This window comes from Theropithecus gelada, chromosome 6 (genome assembly GCF_003255815.1).
Source record: "Theropithecus gelada isolate Dixy chromosome 6, Tgel_1.0, whole genome shotgun sequence".
NCBI classification, from domain to species: Eukaryota; Metazoa; Chordata; class Mammalia; order Primates; family Cercopithecidae; genus Theropithecus; species Theropithecus gelada.
In genome coordinates, this window is record NC_037673.1 from 62,652,603 (window position 1) to 62,673,664 (window position 21,062).

At 35.6% G+C, this 21,062-nt stretch overlaps 1 protein-coding gene across 1 annotated transcript in view; it reads right to left on the reverse strand.

Moving 5' to 3' along the window:
• ADAMTS6 (ADAM metallopeptidase with thrombospondin type 1 motif 6) overlaps positions 1–21,062 on the reverse strand; it is a 326,707-nt gene that overhangs the window by 280,016 nt on the left and 25,629 nt on the right. The window contains exons 5-7 of the mRNA XM_025388157.1: positions 17,628–17,839; positions 17,051–17,134; positions 16,392–16,537 (exon numbers count right to left, since the gene is read on the reverse strand). Of these exons, the coding sequence (XP_025243942.1) occupies positions 16,392–16,537; positions 17,051–17,134; positions 17,628–17,839 (442 nt within the window). The remainder of the gene's footprint in view (positions 1–16,391; positions 16,538–17,050; positions 17,135–17,627; positions 17,840–21,062) is intronic.

The window sequence follows — 21,062 nt, forward strand, 5'->3', positions numbered from 1 at the left end:
GGTATCACCTCCTGGGAAGAGCAAGGGGTCAGGGAATTCCCTTTCCTAGCCAAGGGACGCTGTGACAGATGGCACCTGGAAAATTGGGTCACTCCTACCCTAATACTGTACTTTTCCAATGGTCTTAGCAAACAGCACACCAGGAGATTATATCCCACACCTGGCTCGGAGGGTCCCAAGCACATGTAGCCTCAGTCATTGCTAGGACGGCAGTCTGAGATCGAACTGCAAGGTGGCAGTGAGGCTGGGGGAGGGGTGTCTGCCATTGCTGAGGCTTGATTGGGTAAACAAAGAGACCAGGAAGCCCGAACTGGGTGCAGCCCACCACAGTTCAAGGAGGCCTGCCTGCCTCTGTTGACTCCACCTCTGGGGGCAGGGCATAGCCAAACAAAAGGCAGCAGAAACCTCTGCACACTTAAATGTCCCTGTCTGACAGCTTTAAAGAGAGTAATGGTTCTCCCAGCACAGAGTTTGAGATCTGAGAACGGACAGACTGCCTCCTCAAGTGGGTCCCTGATCCCCAAGTAGCCTAACTGGGAGGCACCCCCCAGTAGCAGTAGACTGATACCTCACACTGCCAGGTACCCCTCTGAGACGAAGCGTCCAGAGGAACGATTGGGCAGCAACATTTGCTGTTCAGCAATATTCGCTGTTCTGCAGCCTCCGCAGCTGATACCCAGGCAAAGAGTGTCTGGAGTGGAACTCCAGCAAACTCCAGCAAACCTGGAGCTGAGGGTCCTGACTGTTAAAAGGAAAACTAACAAACAGAAAGGACATCCACACCAAAATCCCATCTATATATAATCATGATCAAAGACCAAAGGTAAATAAAACCACAAAGATGGTGAAAAAACAGAGCAGAAAAGCTGATTCTGAGAATCAGAGCGCCTCTCCCCCTCCACAGGAACACAGCTCCTCGCCAGCAACAGAACAAAGCTGGATGGAGAATGACTTTAATGAGTTGAGAAAAGAAGGCTTCAGACGATCGCTAATAACAAACATCTCCGAGCTAAAGGATGAAGTTCGAACCCACCGCAAAGAAGCTAAAAACCTTGAAAAAACATTACACAAATGGCTAACTAGAATAACCAGTGTAGAGAAGTCCTTAAAATGACCTGATGGAGCTGAAAACCATGGCACGAGAACTATGTGACAAATGCACAAACTTCAATAGCCAATTCAATCAACTGGAAGAAAGGGTGTCAGTGATTGAAGTTCAAATGAATGAAATGAAGCGAGAAGAGAAGTTTAGAGAAAAAAGAGTAAAAAGAAATGAACAAACCCTCCAAGAACAAACCCTCCAAGAAATATGGGACTATATGAAAAGATCAAATCTACATCTGATTGGTGTATCTGAAAGTGACAGGGAGAATGGAACCAAGTTGGAAAACACTCTTCAGGATATTAACCAGGAGAACCTCCCCAACCTAGCAAGGCAGGCCAACATTCAAATTCAGGAAATACAAAGAACACCACAAAGATACTCCTTGAGAGGAGCAACTCCAAGACACATAATTGTCAGATTCACTGAAGTTGAAATGAAGGAAAAAATGCTAAGGGCAGTCAGAGAGAAAGGTCGGGTTACCCACAAAAGGAAGCCCATGAGACTAACAGCAGATCTCTCAGCAGAATACAAGCAAGAAGAGAGTGGGGTCCAATATTCAACATTCTGAAAGAAAAAAATTTTCAACCCAGAATTTCATATCCAGCCAAACTAAGCTTCATAAGTGAAGGAGAAATAAAATCCTTTACAGACAAGCAAATGCTGAGAGATTTTCTAACCACCAGGCCTGCCTTACAAGAGCTCCTGAAGGAAGCACTAAACATGGAAAGGAGCAACCAGTGCTAGTCACTGCAAAAACATGCCAAATAGTAAAGATCATTGATGCTAGGAAGAAACTGCATCAACTAACAAGCAAAATAACCAGCTAACATCCTAATGACAGGATCAAATGTCACACATAACAATATTAACCTTAAATGTAAATGGGCTAAATGCTCCAATTAAAAGACACAGACTGCCAAATTGGATAAAGAGTCAAGACCCATCAGTGTGCTATATTCAGGAGACCCAATTCACGTGCAGAGACACACACAGGCTCAAAATAAAGGGATGAAGGAAGATCTACCAAGCAAATGGAAAACAAAAAAAAAGCAGGGGTTGCAATCCTAATCTCTGATGAAAAAGACTTTAAATCAACGAAGATCAAAAGAGACAAAGAAGGCCATCACATAATGCTAAAGGGATCAATTCAACAAGAAGATCTAACTATCCTAAATATATATGCACCCAATACAGGGGCACCCAGATTCATAAAGCAAGTCCTTAGAGACATACAAAGAGACTTAGAGTCCCACACAATAATAATGGGAGACTTCAACACCCCACTGTCAACATTAGACAGATCAACAAGTCAGAAAGTTAACAGGGATATCCAGGAATATGAACTCAGCTCTGCATCAAGCGGACGTAATAGATATCTACAGAACTCTCCACCCCAAATCAACAGAATATACATTCTTCTCAGCACCACATCACACTTATCCCAAAATTGACCACACAGTTCGAAGTAAAGCAATTCTTAGCAAACGTAAAAGATCACAGATTATAACAAACTGTCTCTCGGACCACACTGCAATCAAACTAGAACTCAGGATTAAGAGACTCACTCAAAACCGCTCAACTACATGGAAACTGAACAACCTGCTTCTGAATGACTAGTGGGTACATAATGAAATGAAGGCAGAAATAAAGATGTTCTTTGAAACCAATGAGAACAAAGACACAACATACCAGAATCTCTGGGACACATTTAAGGCAGTGTGTACAGGGAAATTTATAGCACTGAATGCCCACAAGAGAAAGCAGGAAAGATCTAAACTTGACAACCTAACATCACAATTAAAAGAATTAGAGAAGCAAGAGCAAACACATTCAAAAGCTAGCAGAAGGCAAGAAATAGCTAAGATCAGAGCAGAACTGAAGGAGATAGAGACACATAAAACCCTTCAAAAAATCAATGAATTCAGGAGCTGCTCTTTTGAAAACATCAACAAAATTGATAGATCACTAACAAGACTAATAAAGAAGAAAAGAGAGAAGAATCAAATAGATGCAATAAAAAATGATAAAGCGGATATCACCATTGATCCCACAGAAATACAAACTACCATCAGAGAATACTATAAACACTTCTATGCAAATAAACTACAAAATCTAGAAGAAATGGACAAATTCCTGGACACATATACCCTACCAAGACTAAACCAGGAAGAAGTTGAATCCCTGAGTAGACCAATAACAGGCTCTGAAATTGAGGCAATAATTAATAGCCTACAAACCAAAAAAAGTCCACGACCAGACAGATTCACAGCTGAATTCTACCAGAGGCACAAGGAGGAGCTGGTACCATTCCTTCTGAAACTATTCCAATCAATAGAAAAAGAGGGAATCCTCCCTAACTCATTTTATGAGGCCAACATCATCCTGATACCAAAGCCTGGCAGAGACACAACAAAAAAAGAGAATGTTACACCCATATCCCTGATGAATAGCGATGCAAAAATCCTCAATAAAATACTGCCAACCCGAATCCAGCAGCACATCAAAAAGCTTATCCACCATGATTAAGTGGGCTTCATCCCTGGGATGCAAGGCTGGTTCAACATATGCAAATCAATAAACATAATCCAGCATACAAAAAGAACAAAAGACAAAAACCATATGATTATCTCAACAGATGCAGAAGAGGCCTTTGACAAAATACAACAGCCGTTCATACTAAAAACTCTCAATAAACTAGGTATTAAATGGATCGTATCTCAAAATAATAAGAGCTATTTATGACAAACCCACAGCCAATATCATACTGAATGGGTAAAACCTGGAAGCATTCCCTTTGAAAACTGGCACAAGACAGCGATGCCCTCTCTCACCACTCCTATTCAATATAGCGTTGGAAGTTCTGGCCAGGGCAATCAGGTGGGAGAAAGAAATCAAGGGTATTCAATTAGAAAAAGAGGGAGTCAAATCGTACCTGTTTGCAGATGACATGATTGTATATTTAGAAAACCCCATCGTCTCAGCCCAAAATCTCCTTAACCGGATAAGCAACTTCAGCAAAGTCTCAGGATACAAAATCAATGCACCAAAATCACAGGCATTTTTATACACCAATAGCAGACAAACAGAGAGCCAAATCATGAGTGAACTCCCATTCACAATTGCTTCAAAGAGAATAAAATACCTAGGAATCCAACTTACAAGGGATGTGAAGGACCTCTTCAAGGAGAACTACAAACCACTCCTCAGCAAAATAAAAGAGGACACAAACAAATGGAAGAACATTCCATGCTCATGGATAGGAAGAATCAATATCGTGAAAATGGTCATACTGCCCAAGATAATTTATAGATTCAATGCCATCCCCATCAAGCTACCAATGACTTTCTTCACAGAATTGGAAAAAAACTACTTTAAAGTTCATATGGAACCAAAAAAGAGCCCACATTGCCAAGTCAATCCTAAGCCAAAAGAACAACGCTGGAGGCATCACGCTACCTGACTTCAAACTATTCTACAAGGCTATACTAACCAAAACAGCATGGTACTGGTAACAAAACAGAGATATAGACCAATGGAACAGAACAGAGCCCTTAGAAATAATACCACACATCTACGACCATCTGGTCTTTGACAAACCTGACAAAAACAAGCAATTGGGAAAGGGTTCCCTATTTAATAAATGTTGCTGGGAAAACTGGCTAGCCATATGTAGAAAGCTGAAACTGGATCCCTTCCTTACACCTTATACAAAAATTAATTCACGATGGATTAAAGACTTAAATGTTAGACCTAAAACCATAAAAACCCTAGAAGAAAACCTAGGTAATACCATTCAGGACATAGGCATGGGCAAGGACTTCATGCCTAAAACACCAAAAGCAATGGCAACAAAAGCCAAAATTGACAAATGGGATCTAATTAAACTAAAGAGCTTATGCACAGCAAAAGAAACTACCATCAGAGTGAACAGGCAACCTACAGAATGGGAGAAAATTTTTACAATCTGCTCATCTGACAAAGGGCTAATATCCAGAATTTACAAAGAACTCAAACAAATTTACAAGAAAAAATCAAACAACGCCATCAAAAAGTGGGCAAAAGATATGAACAGACACTTCTCAAAAGAAGATATTTATGCAGCCAACAGACACATGAAAAAATGCACATCACTGGCCATCAGAAAATGCAAATCGAAACCACAATGAGATACCATCTCACACCAGTTAGAATGACGATCATTAAAAAGTCAGGAAACAACAGGTGCTGGAGATGATGTAGAGAAATAGGAACACTTTTACACTGTTGGTGGGATTGTAAAGTAGTTCAACCATTATAGAAGACAGTGTGGCGATTCCTCAAGGATGTGGAACTAGAAATTCCATTTGACCCACTGATCCCATTACTGGGTATATACTCAAAGGATTATAAATCATGCTGCTATAAAGACACATGCACATATATGTTTATTGCAGCACTATTCACAATAGCAAAGACTTGGAACCAACCCAAATGTCCATCAATGACAGACTGGATTTAAGAAAACATGGCACATATCCACCATAGAATACTATGCAGCCATAAAAAAGGATGAGTTCATGTCCTTTGTAGGGACATGGATGAAGCTGGAAACCATCATTCTGAGCAAACTATCGCAAGAAAAAATACCAAACACTGTATGTTTTCACTCACAGATGGGAACTGAACAATGAGAACACTTGGACACAGGAAGGGGAACATTACACACCAGGGCCTGTCGTCGGGTTGGGGGGAAGGTGGAGGGATAGCATTACGTGATATACCTAATGTAAATGGCAAGTTAATGGATGCAGCACAACAACATGGCACATGTATACATATGTAACAAACCTGCATGATGTGCACATGTACCCTAGAACTTAAAGTACAGTAATAAAAAAAAAACAAATTAAACCACTAGAAATGAAAAAAATTATACTACATAAGACGAAAATACATAGTAGATCAGACTGTTGGATTAGTCATTGTAGAAAAAAGTCAACTTGAAGACACAGCAATAGAAACTACCCAAAATTGAATACACAGAGAAGAGAGAATTTAAAATAATAAACAGACCATATGTGAGTTGTCTTCAAGTAACCAAATATATCTGGAATTAAAGTCACCAAAGCAAGGCAAGAAGGGCAAAACCAAAAAAAAATATTGAGAAAATATTGGCCAAAATCATCAAAATTTGATTAAATTAGATCTAAGAAGCTCAATGACCCCAAACATGAAAACTACTCCAAAACATTTCGTAATCAAATTGTTCAACTCAGTAAGGGTAAAGAATAATTAAACACCATGACCACCCAAATTAACCTAATTGATAATATATAGACATTTCCATCCAACAATAGCAGAATGCCTATTCTTTTCAAGCGCAACCACCTGGAACATTTACCAAGAAAGACAATATTCTGGGCCATAAAGCAAGTCTCAATAAATTGAAATGCATTCAAGTCATGCAAACTATATTATCTGACCATAGTGGAAATAAATTATGAATTAATAACAGAAGAATTTCTGCAGTGGTGGCGGGGGATTTGGAACTAAATAACACAATTCTAAATAAGCCATGGGTCAAAAAAAAAAAAGAAAGAAAGAAAGAAAGAAATACTCTAAAGGAACATTAGTATTTTGAACTGAATGGAACTGAAACTCAGCATATCCAAATTTGTGAGATGCAATAAAGCTATACAGAGGGGAGATTTTCTAACATTAAACACATATATTAGAAAAGCAGAAAGGTCTCAAATTAATGACCACAACTTCTGCCATAAGGAACCACAAACAGAAGAATAAACCTGAAGCAAGTAGACGAATGGAAAGAAATCAATGAAACAGAAAACAGAAAAATGAAAAAAAATAACTGAAACCAAATTTGAGAAGATGATTAAAATGTCTGGCCAGAGTGATTAGAAAAAGACAAAAGACAAGAAAAAGACATAAAAGACAAAAGACAAAAACTACCAATACCATAAAGAGAGGTGATTTTACTACATATTCTATAGATATTAAAAGGATAACAAGATATTATGAACAAATATGCCAATACATTTCACCACTTGGAAAAAATAAACATACTCCTTGCAATACTCAAACTACCAAAGCTCACTGAATAAGATAACCTAATTAGCCCTATATTATTAAACAATTTTAACTGGTAGTTTTAAAAAAATCACTCCACAAAGAAAACTCCCAGGGCAGATGGCTTCTTGTGAATTCTAAAAAAATCACTCCACAAAGAAAACTCCCAGTGCAGATGGCTTCTTGTGAATTCTACAAAACATCTGAGGAGGAAATAATACCAATTCTAGACAAACTGTTCCAGAAAATTGAAAAGGAGGAACTATCTCGTAACGCATTCTGTGAGGGCAACATTACCCTAATACCAAAATCAGGCAAAGACAGTCTAAGAAAAAACTACAGAATAACATCCCTCATAAATATAAATCTAAAAAAAACCCCATAATTTTAGAAAATAATATCTAATTATATAGAAAATGATATCTAACTATATATATATATATTTTTTTTTTTTAATTAAGTTCCAGGGTACATGTGCAGGATGTGCAGATTTGTTCCACAGGTAGATATGTGCCTTGGTGGTTTGTTGCACCTATCAACCCGTCAGCTAGGTAATAAGCCCGGCATGCATCAGCTCTTTCCCCAAATGCTCTCCTTCCTCTTCCTCTACCCTCAACAGGCCCCAGTGTGTTGTTCCCCTCTGTGTGTCCATGTGTTCTCATTTTTCAACTCCCACTTTTGAGTGAGAACATGCAGTGTCTGGTTTTCTGTTCCTGTGTTAGTCTGCTAAGGATGATGGCTTCCAGCTTCATCCATGTCCCTGCAAAAGACATGATCTCATTCCTTTTTATGGCTGCATAGTATTCCATGGTATATAAGTACCACATTTTCTTTATCCAGTCTATCATTGATGAACATTTGGGTTGATTCTATGTCTTTGCTATTGTGAATAGTGCTGCATTGAACATACATGTACACGTATCTTTAGAATAGAATGGTTTATATTCCTTTGGGATAACTAGGCCACACCATCTTCCACAATGGTTGAAATAGAAACACTTTTACACTGTTGGTGGGAATGTAAATTAGATATCTAACTATATTAAAAGAATAATACATTGATGACCAAATTTAGTTCATCTTAAGAATGAAAAGTTGGTTTGGCCGGGCACAGTGTGGCTCATGCCTGTAATCCCAGCACTTTGGGAGACCAAGGTGGGAGGATCACTTGAGCCCAAGAGTTTAAGACCAGCTTAAGCAACACAGTGAAACCCCATCTCTATAAAATATACAAAAAATTAGCTGGGCATCGTGGTGCACGCCTGTAGTACCAGCTACTCAGGAGGCTGAGGTGGGAGGACTGCTCGAGCCTGGGAGGCAGAGGTTGCAGTGAGCTAAGATCACAACACTGCACTCCAGCCTAGGCAACAGAGTGAGACCCTGTCTCAAAAAAAAAAAAAAGGTTGGTTTAACACTGTAAATCAATCATTGCAATTCACTGTATTAATCCACTTTTAAAAAGATAAACTATATGATTATCTCAAACAATTCAGAAAAGGCATTTGGTAATATTCCAACACCCATTACTGATTAAAAAAAAAAAAAAACTCTCAGCAAACTATGAACAGAAGGAAATTTTCTCAACCAGACAAAGGGAATCAACAAAGAAACCTATAGCTAACATCATATTTAATGGTGAAAGATGGAATTCTTTCCTCACTGAGGTCAGGAACAAAACAAGGATCTCTGCTCTTACCGCCTTTATTATGCACTGTATTAGAAGTTCTAGACATTCCAATAAGGCAATAAATAAATAAATAAAAGTCATTCATTATTAAAAGGAAGAAGCATAATGTCTTTCATCTCAGACAATGTGATCATCTTTATATATGGAATCTTTTAAAAAGCTATTAAAACCAGGCCAGGCTCAGTGGCTCATGCCTCTAATCCCAGCACTTTGGGAGGCCGAGGCAGGCAGAACACCTGAGGTCAGGAGTTTGAGACCAGCCTGGCTAACATGACGAAACCCCATCTCTACTAAAAATACAAAAATTAGTTGGGCATGGTGGCGGGCACCTGTATTCCCAGCTATTTGGGAGGCAGAGGTAGGAGAATCACAAAGCCGAGATCGTGCCATTGCTCTCCAGACTGGGAGATAAGAGAGACTCTGACACACACAAGAAAAGCTATTAAAACCAATAAATGAACTTAGCAAGATTACAGGATACAAAATCCATATACATATCTATTGCATTTTTATATACCAGTGAAAAACTATTAATATGGAAAATGAAATTTTAAAAAGAGTATCATGGACAATAATATCAAAACATATGACCAAATGTATAAAAACACTGAAAACCACAAAACAATGCTGAGACAAAGTAATGAAAACCTAAATAAATGGAGAGACAGACTTTGTTCATGAGTTGGAAGACTCCATATTGTTAAGATGGCAATTTGCTAGACCACACTCCAGAGGAGAAGATTACATAAAGTCATGAATACCAGGAGACAGAGATCACTGAAGGCCATCTTAGAAGCCTGCCTACCACAGACTTCTAAGATGCTGTGTGACCTTGCCAATCAGTTAACTTTCCTGTGCTTCAGCTCTCTCTTCTGCAATATGGAGAAAACAGCAGTACCTATCTCATGCAGTTATTTAAGGTTTAAATGATTAAGTGTCTGTAAAGCACTTAAGTATCTGGTACTTGGTTATATACATACATCAATACATCCATAAAACCAATATAAATACTTAAGTTACTATTCCTTAGAGCTTAGAACGATACATCCTTCTTTAACTATTTAATGGTGCCTACTACAAATAAGGTACAGTATTTATTCAAGGTGTGCATAAAGATAACTGATTAAATTTGGGTACTGAGGAAAAAGTATCTTCTTGTTTTCATTTTTATTTGAACTTCAACAAACACACACAGGTAATGCCTGAGATAACCATAATCCTGTTTCACCAGGTCCTAATTTGTGCCTATTTTCCAGACATAACTGTCAATGGCATGTTCTTTCAGTTTTTTTTGTGGTTTGTTTTTTGTTTTTTAAGATGGAGTCTCACTCTATTGCCCAGGCAGGAGTGCAGTGGTGCAATCTCAGTTCACTGCAATCTCTGCCTCTCGGGTTCAAGAGATTCTCCTACCTCAGTCTCCTGAGTATCTGGGATTACAGGTGCATGTCACCATGCCTGACTAATGTTTTTGTGTATTTTTAGTAGAGACAAGTTTCACCATGTTGGCCAGGCTGGTCTTGAACTCCTGACCTCAAGTATTCCTCCCACCTCAGCCTCCCAAAGTGCTGGCATTACAGGCATGACCCATTGCATACAGCCCCCCTCTTTCACTCTTAAAAGTGTCCCAGTGTACACAAGAAATTAGAGTCACTCCAGTTTGTCACAGTCCTAGACTGAAATGGAAACTGAATCTAGATAAAGATTTTTGAGTAAGAAACCAACAAGGCATGGACAAAAGGAAGGGAAACTGAAGAGGAGGAATATGGGCAATGGGGGTGGGTAGATATAGTGGGCAATAGAGTGAGACCCTGTCTCAAGAAAAAAAAGAACAAAAGGTTGGTTTAATATTCTAAACCAATCATTGCAATTCACTGTGTTAATACACTTTTAGAAAGATGAACTATATGATCGTCTCAAACAATTCAGAAAAAGCAGCATGGTAAGAGAAAAATAAATGCTTCAAAATGCCCACATAACAAAATTAATTCACCCACAATCTGAATTCACACTTCCTATAAACCTAATATATTCTTTAAAAGCTTAGTGAAATAAATATTTAACTGGTCATAAAACAGGTAACTGGCATTTCTTTAAAGATTTTTAAAAATCCATAAATGAATACCAAATAAATGTTAATGTATCACATTTAACTTCCCTTTCCTCTATCTGTTCTAATACATTACCATGAAACCAATATATAATCCTGATAAACACATTATTTAAAAAATAAGAAAACTTGTTTAAATGCATAGACTGCAGGCCAAATTTTAACAATAAACCACTTTTATAGCTATTTTTATACTCCCAACTGAAAACATTATGTGACTTTGGAAATTCTAATTCCTTTATAATCCAACAGCACCAAAGCAAACAGTCATGACCCCTTAAGAGGATAAATATGCCCATTTTAATTAAAGACTAAATTATTTGACTTGGTGTGCAATTTTTGCATCTGTATTTTGAGACGTATTTATAAATCCTGTGCTTTTCATTAATGAAAAACTGTAAAAGTATAATAATTGACAAATAGCCTACAGAGGCAGTCTTAAAAGGTGTCTTGAATTCTCAAGAATTTAGGCTAATAAGAGGAATGAAGTATTGATACACGCCACATTATAGATGAACCTTGAAAACACTGTGCTAAGTAAAAGAGGCAAGTTACAAAAGACCACATATTGTATTATTTCATTTATATGTATGGTCTAGAGGTAAATCTATACAGACAAAAAGTACATTAGCAGTTGCCTATGACTAGGGTAGGAGTGGGGACTGAGGGGAATGTGGGAAATGGAGGATGACTTCCTTTGGGAGTGATGGAATGTTCTAAAATTGATGATAATGACGATTGCACAACTCTGTGAATATACTAAAAACCAATGAACTGTATACTTTAAATGGATAAATTGTATGGTCTGTGAATTATATCTCAATAAAGCTGTTACCATAAAAAGAACTTAGGCTATAATTCCTACCCTAAATATAAACTGTTATGTATTATTATCTTAAAAATGGAAAAACCTGATTCCAATACTTTATACGAGAGAAAGCCAAGAAATGTATGCATTAGTCTGTTCATGCTAATTGCTAAACATTGATGCAAATGTACTCCACGTCTTTGAATTCCTACTGAATTTCAGACAACAAATAGATTTCTTGAGTATTTTACCACAAAATAGATTTAGATATTGGCTTGACTTTAAACTTGTGGTGGATATTTCCTGACTTCAATTGAAAATTTAATTAAATTAAATAACCTGTCAACTTGCAGGTTTTTATTCCTAAGTAGCTATTAATTTGGTTTATCAATAAAAACCTTAATAAAGTATGGGAGGCAACACATATCAAGCCACTGATAGATTTAGCCATTTTACAGTGTTTAGATATATCTAAATATCATTTGAATACCATAAAGACACACAATTTTTGTCAATTTAATAATTTTAAAACAACAAAATACAAAGCTTAATAAAGATAATTTGCAAGTTTTATAGCAAGTTAGCTTTTTAACTATGTGTGCACAGTCTTATTTTGCCTTCAAAAATTCTGCTTCTAGAGTTTCAAGTAAGGAATATTAATCATTTCTTGACCTAGGTATATAATGTTATATTTCACCACTGATGTATTGTGAATTTCATTCACTACTTTAGGTGAATATTAATCATCATCAAATAATTCTAATAGATCTTAGTCTATGAAATCAATCAATACCAGTTACTAATACTGATATTTTAACTAAAAATATAGATCACAAAAATGAAAGATCAGTTTTATTATTCTATTAATGCATATTTATAATATATGAAATATAATAAACTATAGAAATATTGCCATATTTCTACAAATGTATACATTTTAGCCCTAACTTTGGTATTCAGAGCTAAGATGTCAGGTACTTAATACAACATAGAGAGGTAATCATCATTTTAGGAAGTGGCTTAAAGCTGCTCTTTGGTATAGCATAAAGTTAAGATTTGATAAATCTAGGTAGTGATAACAGGTATTCATTATATTATATATTATTTATTATGAAAAATTATATAGAACATAGTATATGCACACATATGTACATATAAAATACACATATATAATATATATAAATTTTAATATGTTCTTTGGTGTTCATTCAATATTATTGATATCAGAAAAAACAACATGCAAAATTCCTTTATTTTCTTTCTCTCTAGTCAGAGTGATCTGATAGCTTTGCAGAGCACAGTACATTTTAAATGTAAATCAACAAAATAAAACAATAAGATACCATTTTTAAAGAAAGGGATAACATTTTGAGTTTTTAAAAGTAACTACTGTTACTTAAGTGATTGCAATCTCAAATGGCTTTTGCATAAAACCTTTGAGTCCCTGGGACAAAATTTGGCCCAGTGGAAATAAACATATCAATCATTTTTCCTCTGGCATTCTTTTTTTTCTTTTCTTTTCTTTTTTTTTTTTGCTCACTCTGTCACCCAGGCTAGAGTACAGTGGCGCAATCTTGGCTCACTGCAAGCTCCACCTCGCAGGTTCACGCCATTCTCCTGCCTCAGCCTCTCGAGTAGCTGGGACTACAGGTGCCCACCACCACGTCTGGCTAATTTTTTTGTATTTTTAGTAGAGACAGGGTTTCACCATGTTAGCCAGATGTTCTTGATCTCCTGACCTTGTGATCTGCCCTCCTCAGCCTCCCAAAGTGCTGGGATTACAGGCATTAGCCACCGTGCCCAGCCCTGGCATTCTTGACACACACATTATACATTCTCCCTAGTGAGTTGACATTTCAAGCAAACATACAACATGATCTCACTCAAAAACAGTCGGGTCAAACCCCTGAACATGTTAATAAGTGAGTTATATCAACCAATTTTCAACAGTAATATAAAATCATCTGTGGAATTCTCAAAAATATTTTTACAAAAATTAGTAGTATGATTTAAACACATGTTGGATTTCAAAATAAGAAATATATAAGAGAGTCCAACACTGGTACCTCTCTTCTGATCCTCAAAAACTAACCATTTTAAAAAATATTTTTACAAAAATTAGCAGTATGATTTAAACACATGTTGGATTTCAAAATAAAAAATATACAAGAGAGTCCAACACTGGTACCTCTCTTCTGATCCTCAAAAACTAACCATTTTTAAATATTAAAGATGATACTCCTCTCATTTTGATAAGTCACTCTGTGGCCCTAGCAATCCAAAAATAATTATAGACTTTTAAATAGGCTAGAAGTTACTTTGAAACTTTAATAAGAATTCAAAAAAGAATTATACACTGCTCCAAAAAGCATTTTTCTAACCTCTGTTACATTAGCCAATCTAAAATAATATGATATGAACTCTTTGAACTACTACTCTATTAAATCCTGAGATCATTTCTAGTACTAGTCTGATCATTAGGAGACAAGTTTAAAAAGAAAATTTTCAGCCAGGCACGGTGGCTCATGCCTGTAATCCCCAGTACTTTGGGAGGCCAAGGTGGGAGGATCACGAGGTCAGGAGATTGAGACCATCCTGGCTAACACGGTGAAACCTCGTCTCTACTAAAAACACAAAAAATTAGCTGTGCATGGTGGCACGCACCTGTAATCCCAGCTACTCAGGAGGCTGAGGCAGGAGAATCACTTGAACCTGGGATGTAGAGGTTGCAGTGCCGAGATCGCACCACTGCACCCCAGCCTGGACGACAGAGCGGGACTCATCTCAAAAAAATAAAATAAATAAAATAAAATAAAAAATAAAATTTTATGTTTAAATCTCAAACTTCAAAAAGGTACTTGAAGTAGCTTACAAAAGCAAACAAGAGCCCTGCAGAGAATCAGGAAAATATCCAAGCGAATTCAGAGTAAAAAGTTAGACAGCTGAATGTTGTAGCCAGTGCAAAGAAAGGTGGGCTAACTGCCCAGATGTACTCTACTACTTGAATACCTATATACATGCTTGGTGTAACTTCTGTCATTTGAGGCAAAAGGTAAAAATCCAATAGAGATATAATAATGCAAATGTGAAGTATTGGGAGCCCACTGTGTGTCACATTTGGGAAGAGAGAAAGAGCTTTACAAATATAAATACAAAAGTCATGTAAATATTTATGATCATTTTGTAAGCTATATACAACAACATTTTCTTCTAGTAATTTCATTGACACTAATCAACGTCCATATTTTTTAACAGAAAGGTTTCTACATTTGCACAATTCCCAGTATATTTTTAATTCTTTAAGTATATTTAAGAATATTCCAGACCACAAGACTCTAAGGGGTTGCAAATTTTATCAGACTAAAATGTCAACGTGTATTTATATAGAACCATATGATGTTTTTATTCAGCAGGCATGTCATAAACCAAATTTTCTCACTTATGATGCCAGGTAGATAAAGTCAATTAAAGTGACTATAACTATAAAAAAAATTCAGAAATTTCACTGTACGACTCAGTTACTCAAAAAATTTTTCTAAAGTTTACATTATCTTACAGGATCTCAAGATTCTAACTCATATACTTTGTATTCCCTCCCTAGAACCTAATGTAGGGTCAATGAACATACCACAGATGAAGCGTATGTTAAATACTGTCTTGCAAATTGAAATAATCATCATACCAAAGACTATAATGCTTCCATTTTGCTTATTGTTTATTGTTACTTTTTATTTTAAAATATTGATAAGAAGTCAAAAGGCACACTTATCTTAAAATAATTTAAGTATAATATTTCTAACCAATTATAATTAAGAGTATTAAAAACTAAAACAGATAGCATCATATAATCAAAGACAGAATCACCAGGATCTGAGCCGTATTCTTTCACTTATTAGCTGAGTAATCTTGAGAAACTTACCTACCAGTTCCCTCATTCCTAACATAATAACACTCTCTACAGAATTGTTGCTGGAGAGTAAAGAATAAAATGGATCTGAAAACAGTTTTGTAAAATTGGAAAGCAATATAAAAATTCAATGGGTTATCATCAAAAAATAATTTTGCTTGAGAGACAAGCTGTTCAACACATAGTGTAATCAATCTGCTTCTTTATGTTTATATATCTTAATTAAAGTATTTTAAATTAGATAGACATTCAAGTAAGTTGTATAACTGCCAGTGTCCTCCTCTCTTTTAATAAACTTTAACACAACTGGAAGGTAAAAATAGTTAATATATTTTATAACCAATAATGGTCACTTTATTTTTGTGATATATATTTTCTCATATGTTTTAATCTTGTTTTAGTGTGTATTTTGTTCAGTTAACAAATCATCTACATGCTTTCTATTAAACATTATGAATAGAACTTATCAGTAGAAGGAAAGTCATTTATTAAATTTCTAAGTCAAATTTTAATATTTTCTTTTTTCTTATTTGGTTCATTTGATGCAAACACAATAATAGTGTAATACATTCTTTCCCAGTAGTGAAAAATAAATTACCATTTTGCTTTCTCTATACTCATTATCTGAATGAGGCTTTAGATAGAACCAAATTTATTACAATAGTGAATAAACACAATAATCAATGGAAAAATACTTGCAACAAACCATACCTAGTAATAAGAACTGCATTATCGTGGTGGGCAATCCCATTTTCTGGAATGGTGTTTCCATCACTTTGGTGGGAGAGAATGGATTTCTGCCATTTACAGAAGCTATCGAGGGACTTGTCTGCATGGTGGTTTATCTCCAAGTTTGGCTGCAATACAACATGCATACCAGAAATGTTCCAAACAAATTACTAAGGTCAGTTGTTAAAACTTTTGAAGACTAAAGTGGGAGTATAATTAGAAGCAGTGGTTTCTAGGAATAATCTCTTGCCAATTTTTATTTCTGTAATATCTGACCTAGAGCTCATTTGGTATATTATTGAACAGATATTTTTTCCAGTTCCAGCTGTAATGATAACGTGAACATATGTGAGATTATCAACATAAAAACTAAAGAAAACCATTATTATAAGATATGCCATGCAAATGCTCACCCTTATACTGAAACATAGCTAATCTATATAGCTTTAACATAAAAGGCATATTCTTGTAATGTATTTAAAATTTGCTTAAGATATTAAATGTGTAGAGCTAAAACTCATATCCAACTAGAACTTCCTAATAGGAGCAATAATAAAACATATTATTTAATAATAAGTAATTCTATAGCTCTATAGCCTGTCTGTTAAGAATCTTAGACTTATAAACTAACACATTCTTACCTGATCTTCTGTGAGAACAATTAAGCGGGCCACTATAATATTCACAACGTTTCCTAGGCTGGAATCACGGTAAAGTTTGGCAACCTGACCTCCAGAAAATAAGAAAAGACACAAAGTCAGACAAAAATCATAGGGTGATAGTTTGATTTTTTAAAGTGCTAAAACAAGTTTTTATAAATTTAACCACTGTATACATTACTCTGTATCACTTAGAACTCTACCCTCAAGGTGCCTTGGTAAAAGGTTTTTATACCAGTCTACCTCAATAAATATTTTCTCCTAGACATGAACTACAGCATGGAAATTAGAGGGTGAGCTGATGTTTCAAGTTAAAAAAGAAAAACAAAACCCTCAAACAAGATTTAACGATCCACTAAAACTGTCGTATTATCTAAAAATGAATGATAAGGTCATCTTTAAATGTATTTCTATGGAACTGAAACAATACTAGACCAATCTTTTACCATTTTAGACAGGTAAATTCTTATCATTATTAACTTCACAGCAAAAATTTGTGACCTTAGTCAAAAACACAACAAATATGAAATAAAATATTATATAGAGGGATCAAACTTACAATATTCATCACACTCAAAATGTAATGTTCAATGTCTTTGCGGCCATGGTAGCCCACCATCATTTTATCTGCCACTACCAATGTCTCCACAAACCGTTCAATGCTCACTGATCTCTTCTGTCTGTGGTGGTTATGTGTGTTGTTAATTGGTAGTGAATAAGAAAAAGTGGATGTATCATTCAGCCACCAAGGTTTGCCACTTCTTGTGAAATCTACAATAAAAGCAACCAATTCAGGTAAGTTCACTAATTAAACATATTTATTTATAAATCTTTCATGTAGACATGCTTCTCATAAATTATCTAATATATTAAGATTTTTCAAAGGGAAGAGAATGAGAAAATGCAGTAGTGAGAAATAAGTCTGTAAATTTTTGAAAATAATGTTATCTGAAAAAAAAAATTCAACTGCTCATGAAAACAAAAAAAATCTAATAAATGAATTAATAAAAAATAATTTTCAAATAATCATTTCATATTATTCCAGTAATTATATCTTGATACATTTAAATTTAGGATATATACTTTAAAGAATCATTTAAAGTTATTTAAAAAGCATCTAGAGTATGAACTTTTGAATCAGTCTAAGACAGCTCTGATAGAGAACCCTGATTTTGCAAAAATCTATTTCAAAGATACTTTGAGCATTCATTTTAAAACAAGATGCTTCTATTAAGCTATTTTAATTAGAATCAATTCTACTGCTCTAGAAATCTCAATTCTAAAAGGCAATGAATTACTTTTTTCACTTAGGTCGGCAGTCTACAACTATTTATTCTGACAGAGTACTCAAAATACTTATTTTCCAAAGCCTAGAAGTAAGAGACATTCAATTAGAGTTGAAAGATCACGATTCCAGCATAATTTGCTTTGAACCACATTTAGTACGGATTGCAATGTATCCTTTGTTTTCTACACATTTGGTTCTTCAGTATAGAGGCAGCCTTTTAGTGCTACGGCATTTGTAAACACCTGCCTCACTGATTATCATCTTCATTAAATAAACTTGAGCATGTAGAGGGCCTCTGTATATCTTCCACATCCTTATATTGAATAGGAAATCTTTCTCATCCCCACTATTGAAAAATTTAGTGAGGAATAATTAGATTAATATATATGATACACTTGACAGAAAGTGTAACTATTCTCATTTCTCCAACTTCTTTAGCCTTTCTCTTTAAAAAATTGCATTGGTAGGTGCTATGGTTTGAATATCTCCTCCAAAACTCATGTTGAAACTTAATTGCCATTGAAACAGTATTAACAGCTGGGGCCTCTAAGAGATGATTAGAACTTGAGGGCTCCACCCTCATGAAGGAATTAAAAGCATTATTGTAGGAGTGGGTTGGTTATTGTGGGAGTGGGTTCCTGATAAAAAATAATGAGTTCAGCCCAATTTCCTCTCTCTGTTGTGTGCACTCACTTCCTCCTCTTGCCTTCCTCCATTAGATGACCCTCACCAGATGCTGGAGCCATGCTCTTGGACTTCCCAGCATCCAGAACCATATGCTTAGTAAACTTTTACTGTTCTTAAATTATCCAGTCTCAGGTATTCTGTTACAGCAGCAGGAAACGTGCTAAGACAGTAGGATGAATAAATTTTAGGAAATAAGGTGGAAATGATCATAAGACCCATCAGTTAAATACTCCTGAAACTCCTAAAGTCAAGAGAAGCAAAGACATAAACACCACTTCTTATTTCAATAGTATATCCTCCAGATAGTAAGTGTTTCTCTATATCCATTTGTGGCAGACAGACTCTCCAGATGGCCTCCATGACCTCTGTCTCCTGATGTTCACATCCTTTTGTGATTTCCTCCTTTTGAATATGGGTAGGACCTGTGACTTGCTTCTAACTAACAGAATACAGCAAAGATGATGAGATGCCTGTGACTTTGAGTATATTAGTACATGATTATGTTACATAATATTGTAGCATTTACCTAGAGTCTCTCCCTTGCTGACTTAGAGAAAGCAAGCAATCACATTGGTGAACTGACGCTGGCATCTGAAGACAATCATCCAAAAACTAAAGCTATCTGTAACCACAAAGAACTGAATGCTGCCAACAACTATGGGGGTAGAGAAGTGGATTCTTCCCCAGTCAAGATTCCAGATGAGAATTCAGCCCTAGCTGAGGCTAAGCAGATGACCCATCCATGCACAGACTCCTGACCAACAGAAACTGTGAAATACTAAAAGTATACTGAGTAAGCCACTAGGTTTTATTGGCTAATATTATTACAAAACAGCTGAAAGCTTTTCCACATCAATATAACTCCAATTTCTCCTGCTCAGTCCTCTGTGATCATAAAACCACTCATGTATTCAAGTCATGCCTAGTCTCTTACTCTGGCTAAACAGCTTAAATGTCCAAATATAGGATTTTATTTTCATTCTTTTGATCATTTCCCCTTCTCTGACCCATTCAATTTCTCCTTATTTTTATTTAAAATATTGTGAAAACAATTAGACATTATTGTGCAATAAACACAACGCAATGGTAGTTCTCATTTAAAATGTATTCAGGTCGGGTGTGATGGCTCACGCCTATAATCCCAACACTTTGGGAGGCTGGGGTGGGTGGATCACCTGAGGTCAGACCTTGAGGCCAGCCTGGCCAACATGGTGAAACCCCATCTGTACTAAAAATACAAAAATTAGCCAGATGTGGGGAGGGTGCCTGTAATCCCAGCTACTCAGAAGGCTGAGGCAGGACAATTGCTTGAACCTGGAAGGTGGAGGTTGCAGTGAGCTGAGATGGCACCTCTGCACTCCAGTCTGGGCAACAAGAGCAAAACTCCATCTCAAAAATAATGATAATAAAACTAAAAATGTATTCAGTGTAAGGTAATTGGTGTTATCATCATCTTTGTTATTGTCCTAATTTTCAACATTTTAGTTTTTAAAATTTTTAGTTGGCTTGGCTATCACTCTAACAAACTACAAATTATTTGAACATTAAAACTATATATTTTTATTTATGAATGTCCATCAAAGGTATTTTATATATAGCATATATAATTATATATTCAATATTTTATACATATACACATATACTGAATGAATAAAATCAAGAGAGAACATCTTCAGTTTCACTTTAAAAATTAAATTAATCCAGCATAATTAGCTCATTATAAAACTATGCATTCTATAATTGCCAATTGACTTCTTAATGTTAAGCTTAGTGATCTGTAAGTACTATCTTTCTTAGTCTAAAATAGAAAACGAGATTAACTTGCTTTGTTTCAAAATAAAGACAGTAGTTCTTCAAATGATACCTGTTACAGATGCTTTGCTTAATTTAATTTTGATTAGATTATAGCATGTTAGGAAAATATTGCTCATAAACACATACAACACGGTAACTTTTTCCCAAAATCAATATATGGATTTCATTGCCATTTGAAATAAGATTTTAACTTTTTGATCAATA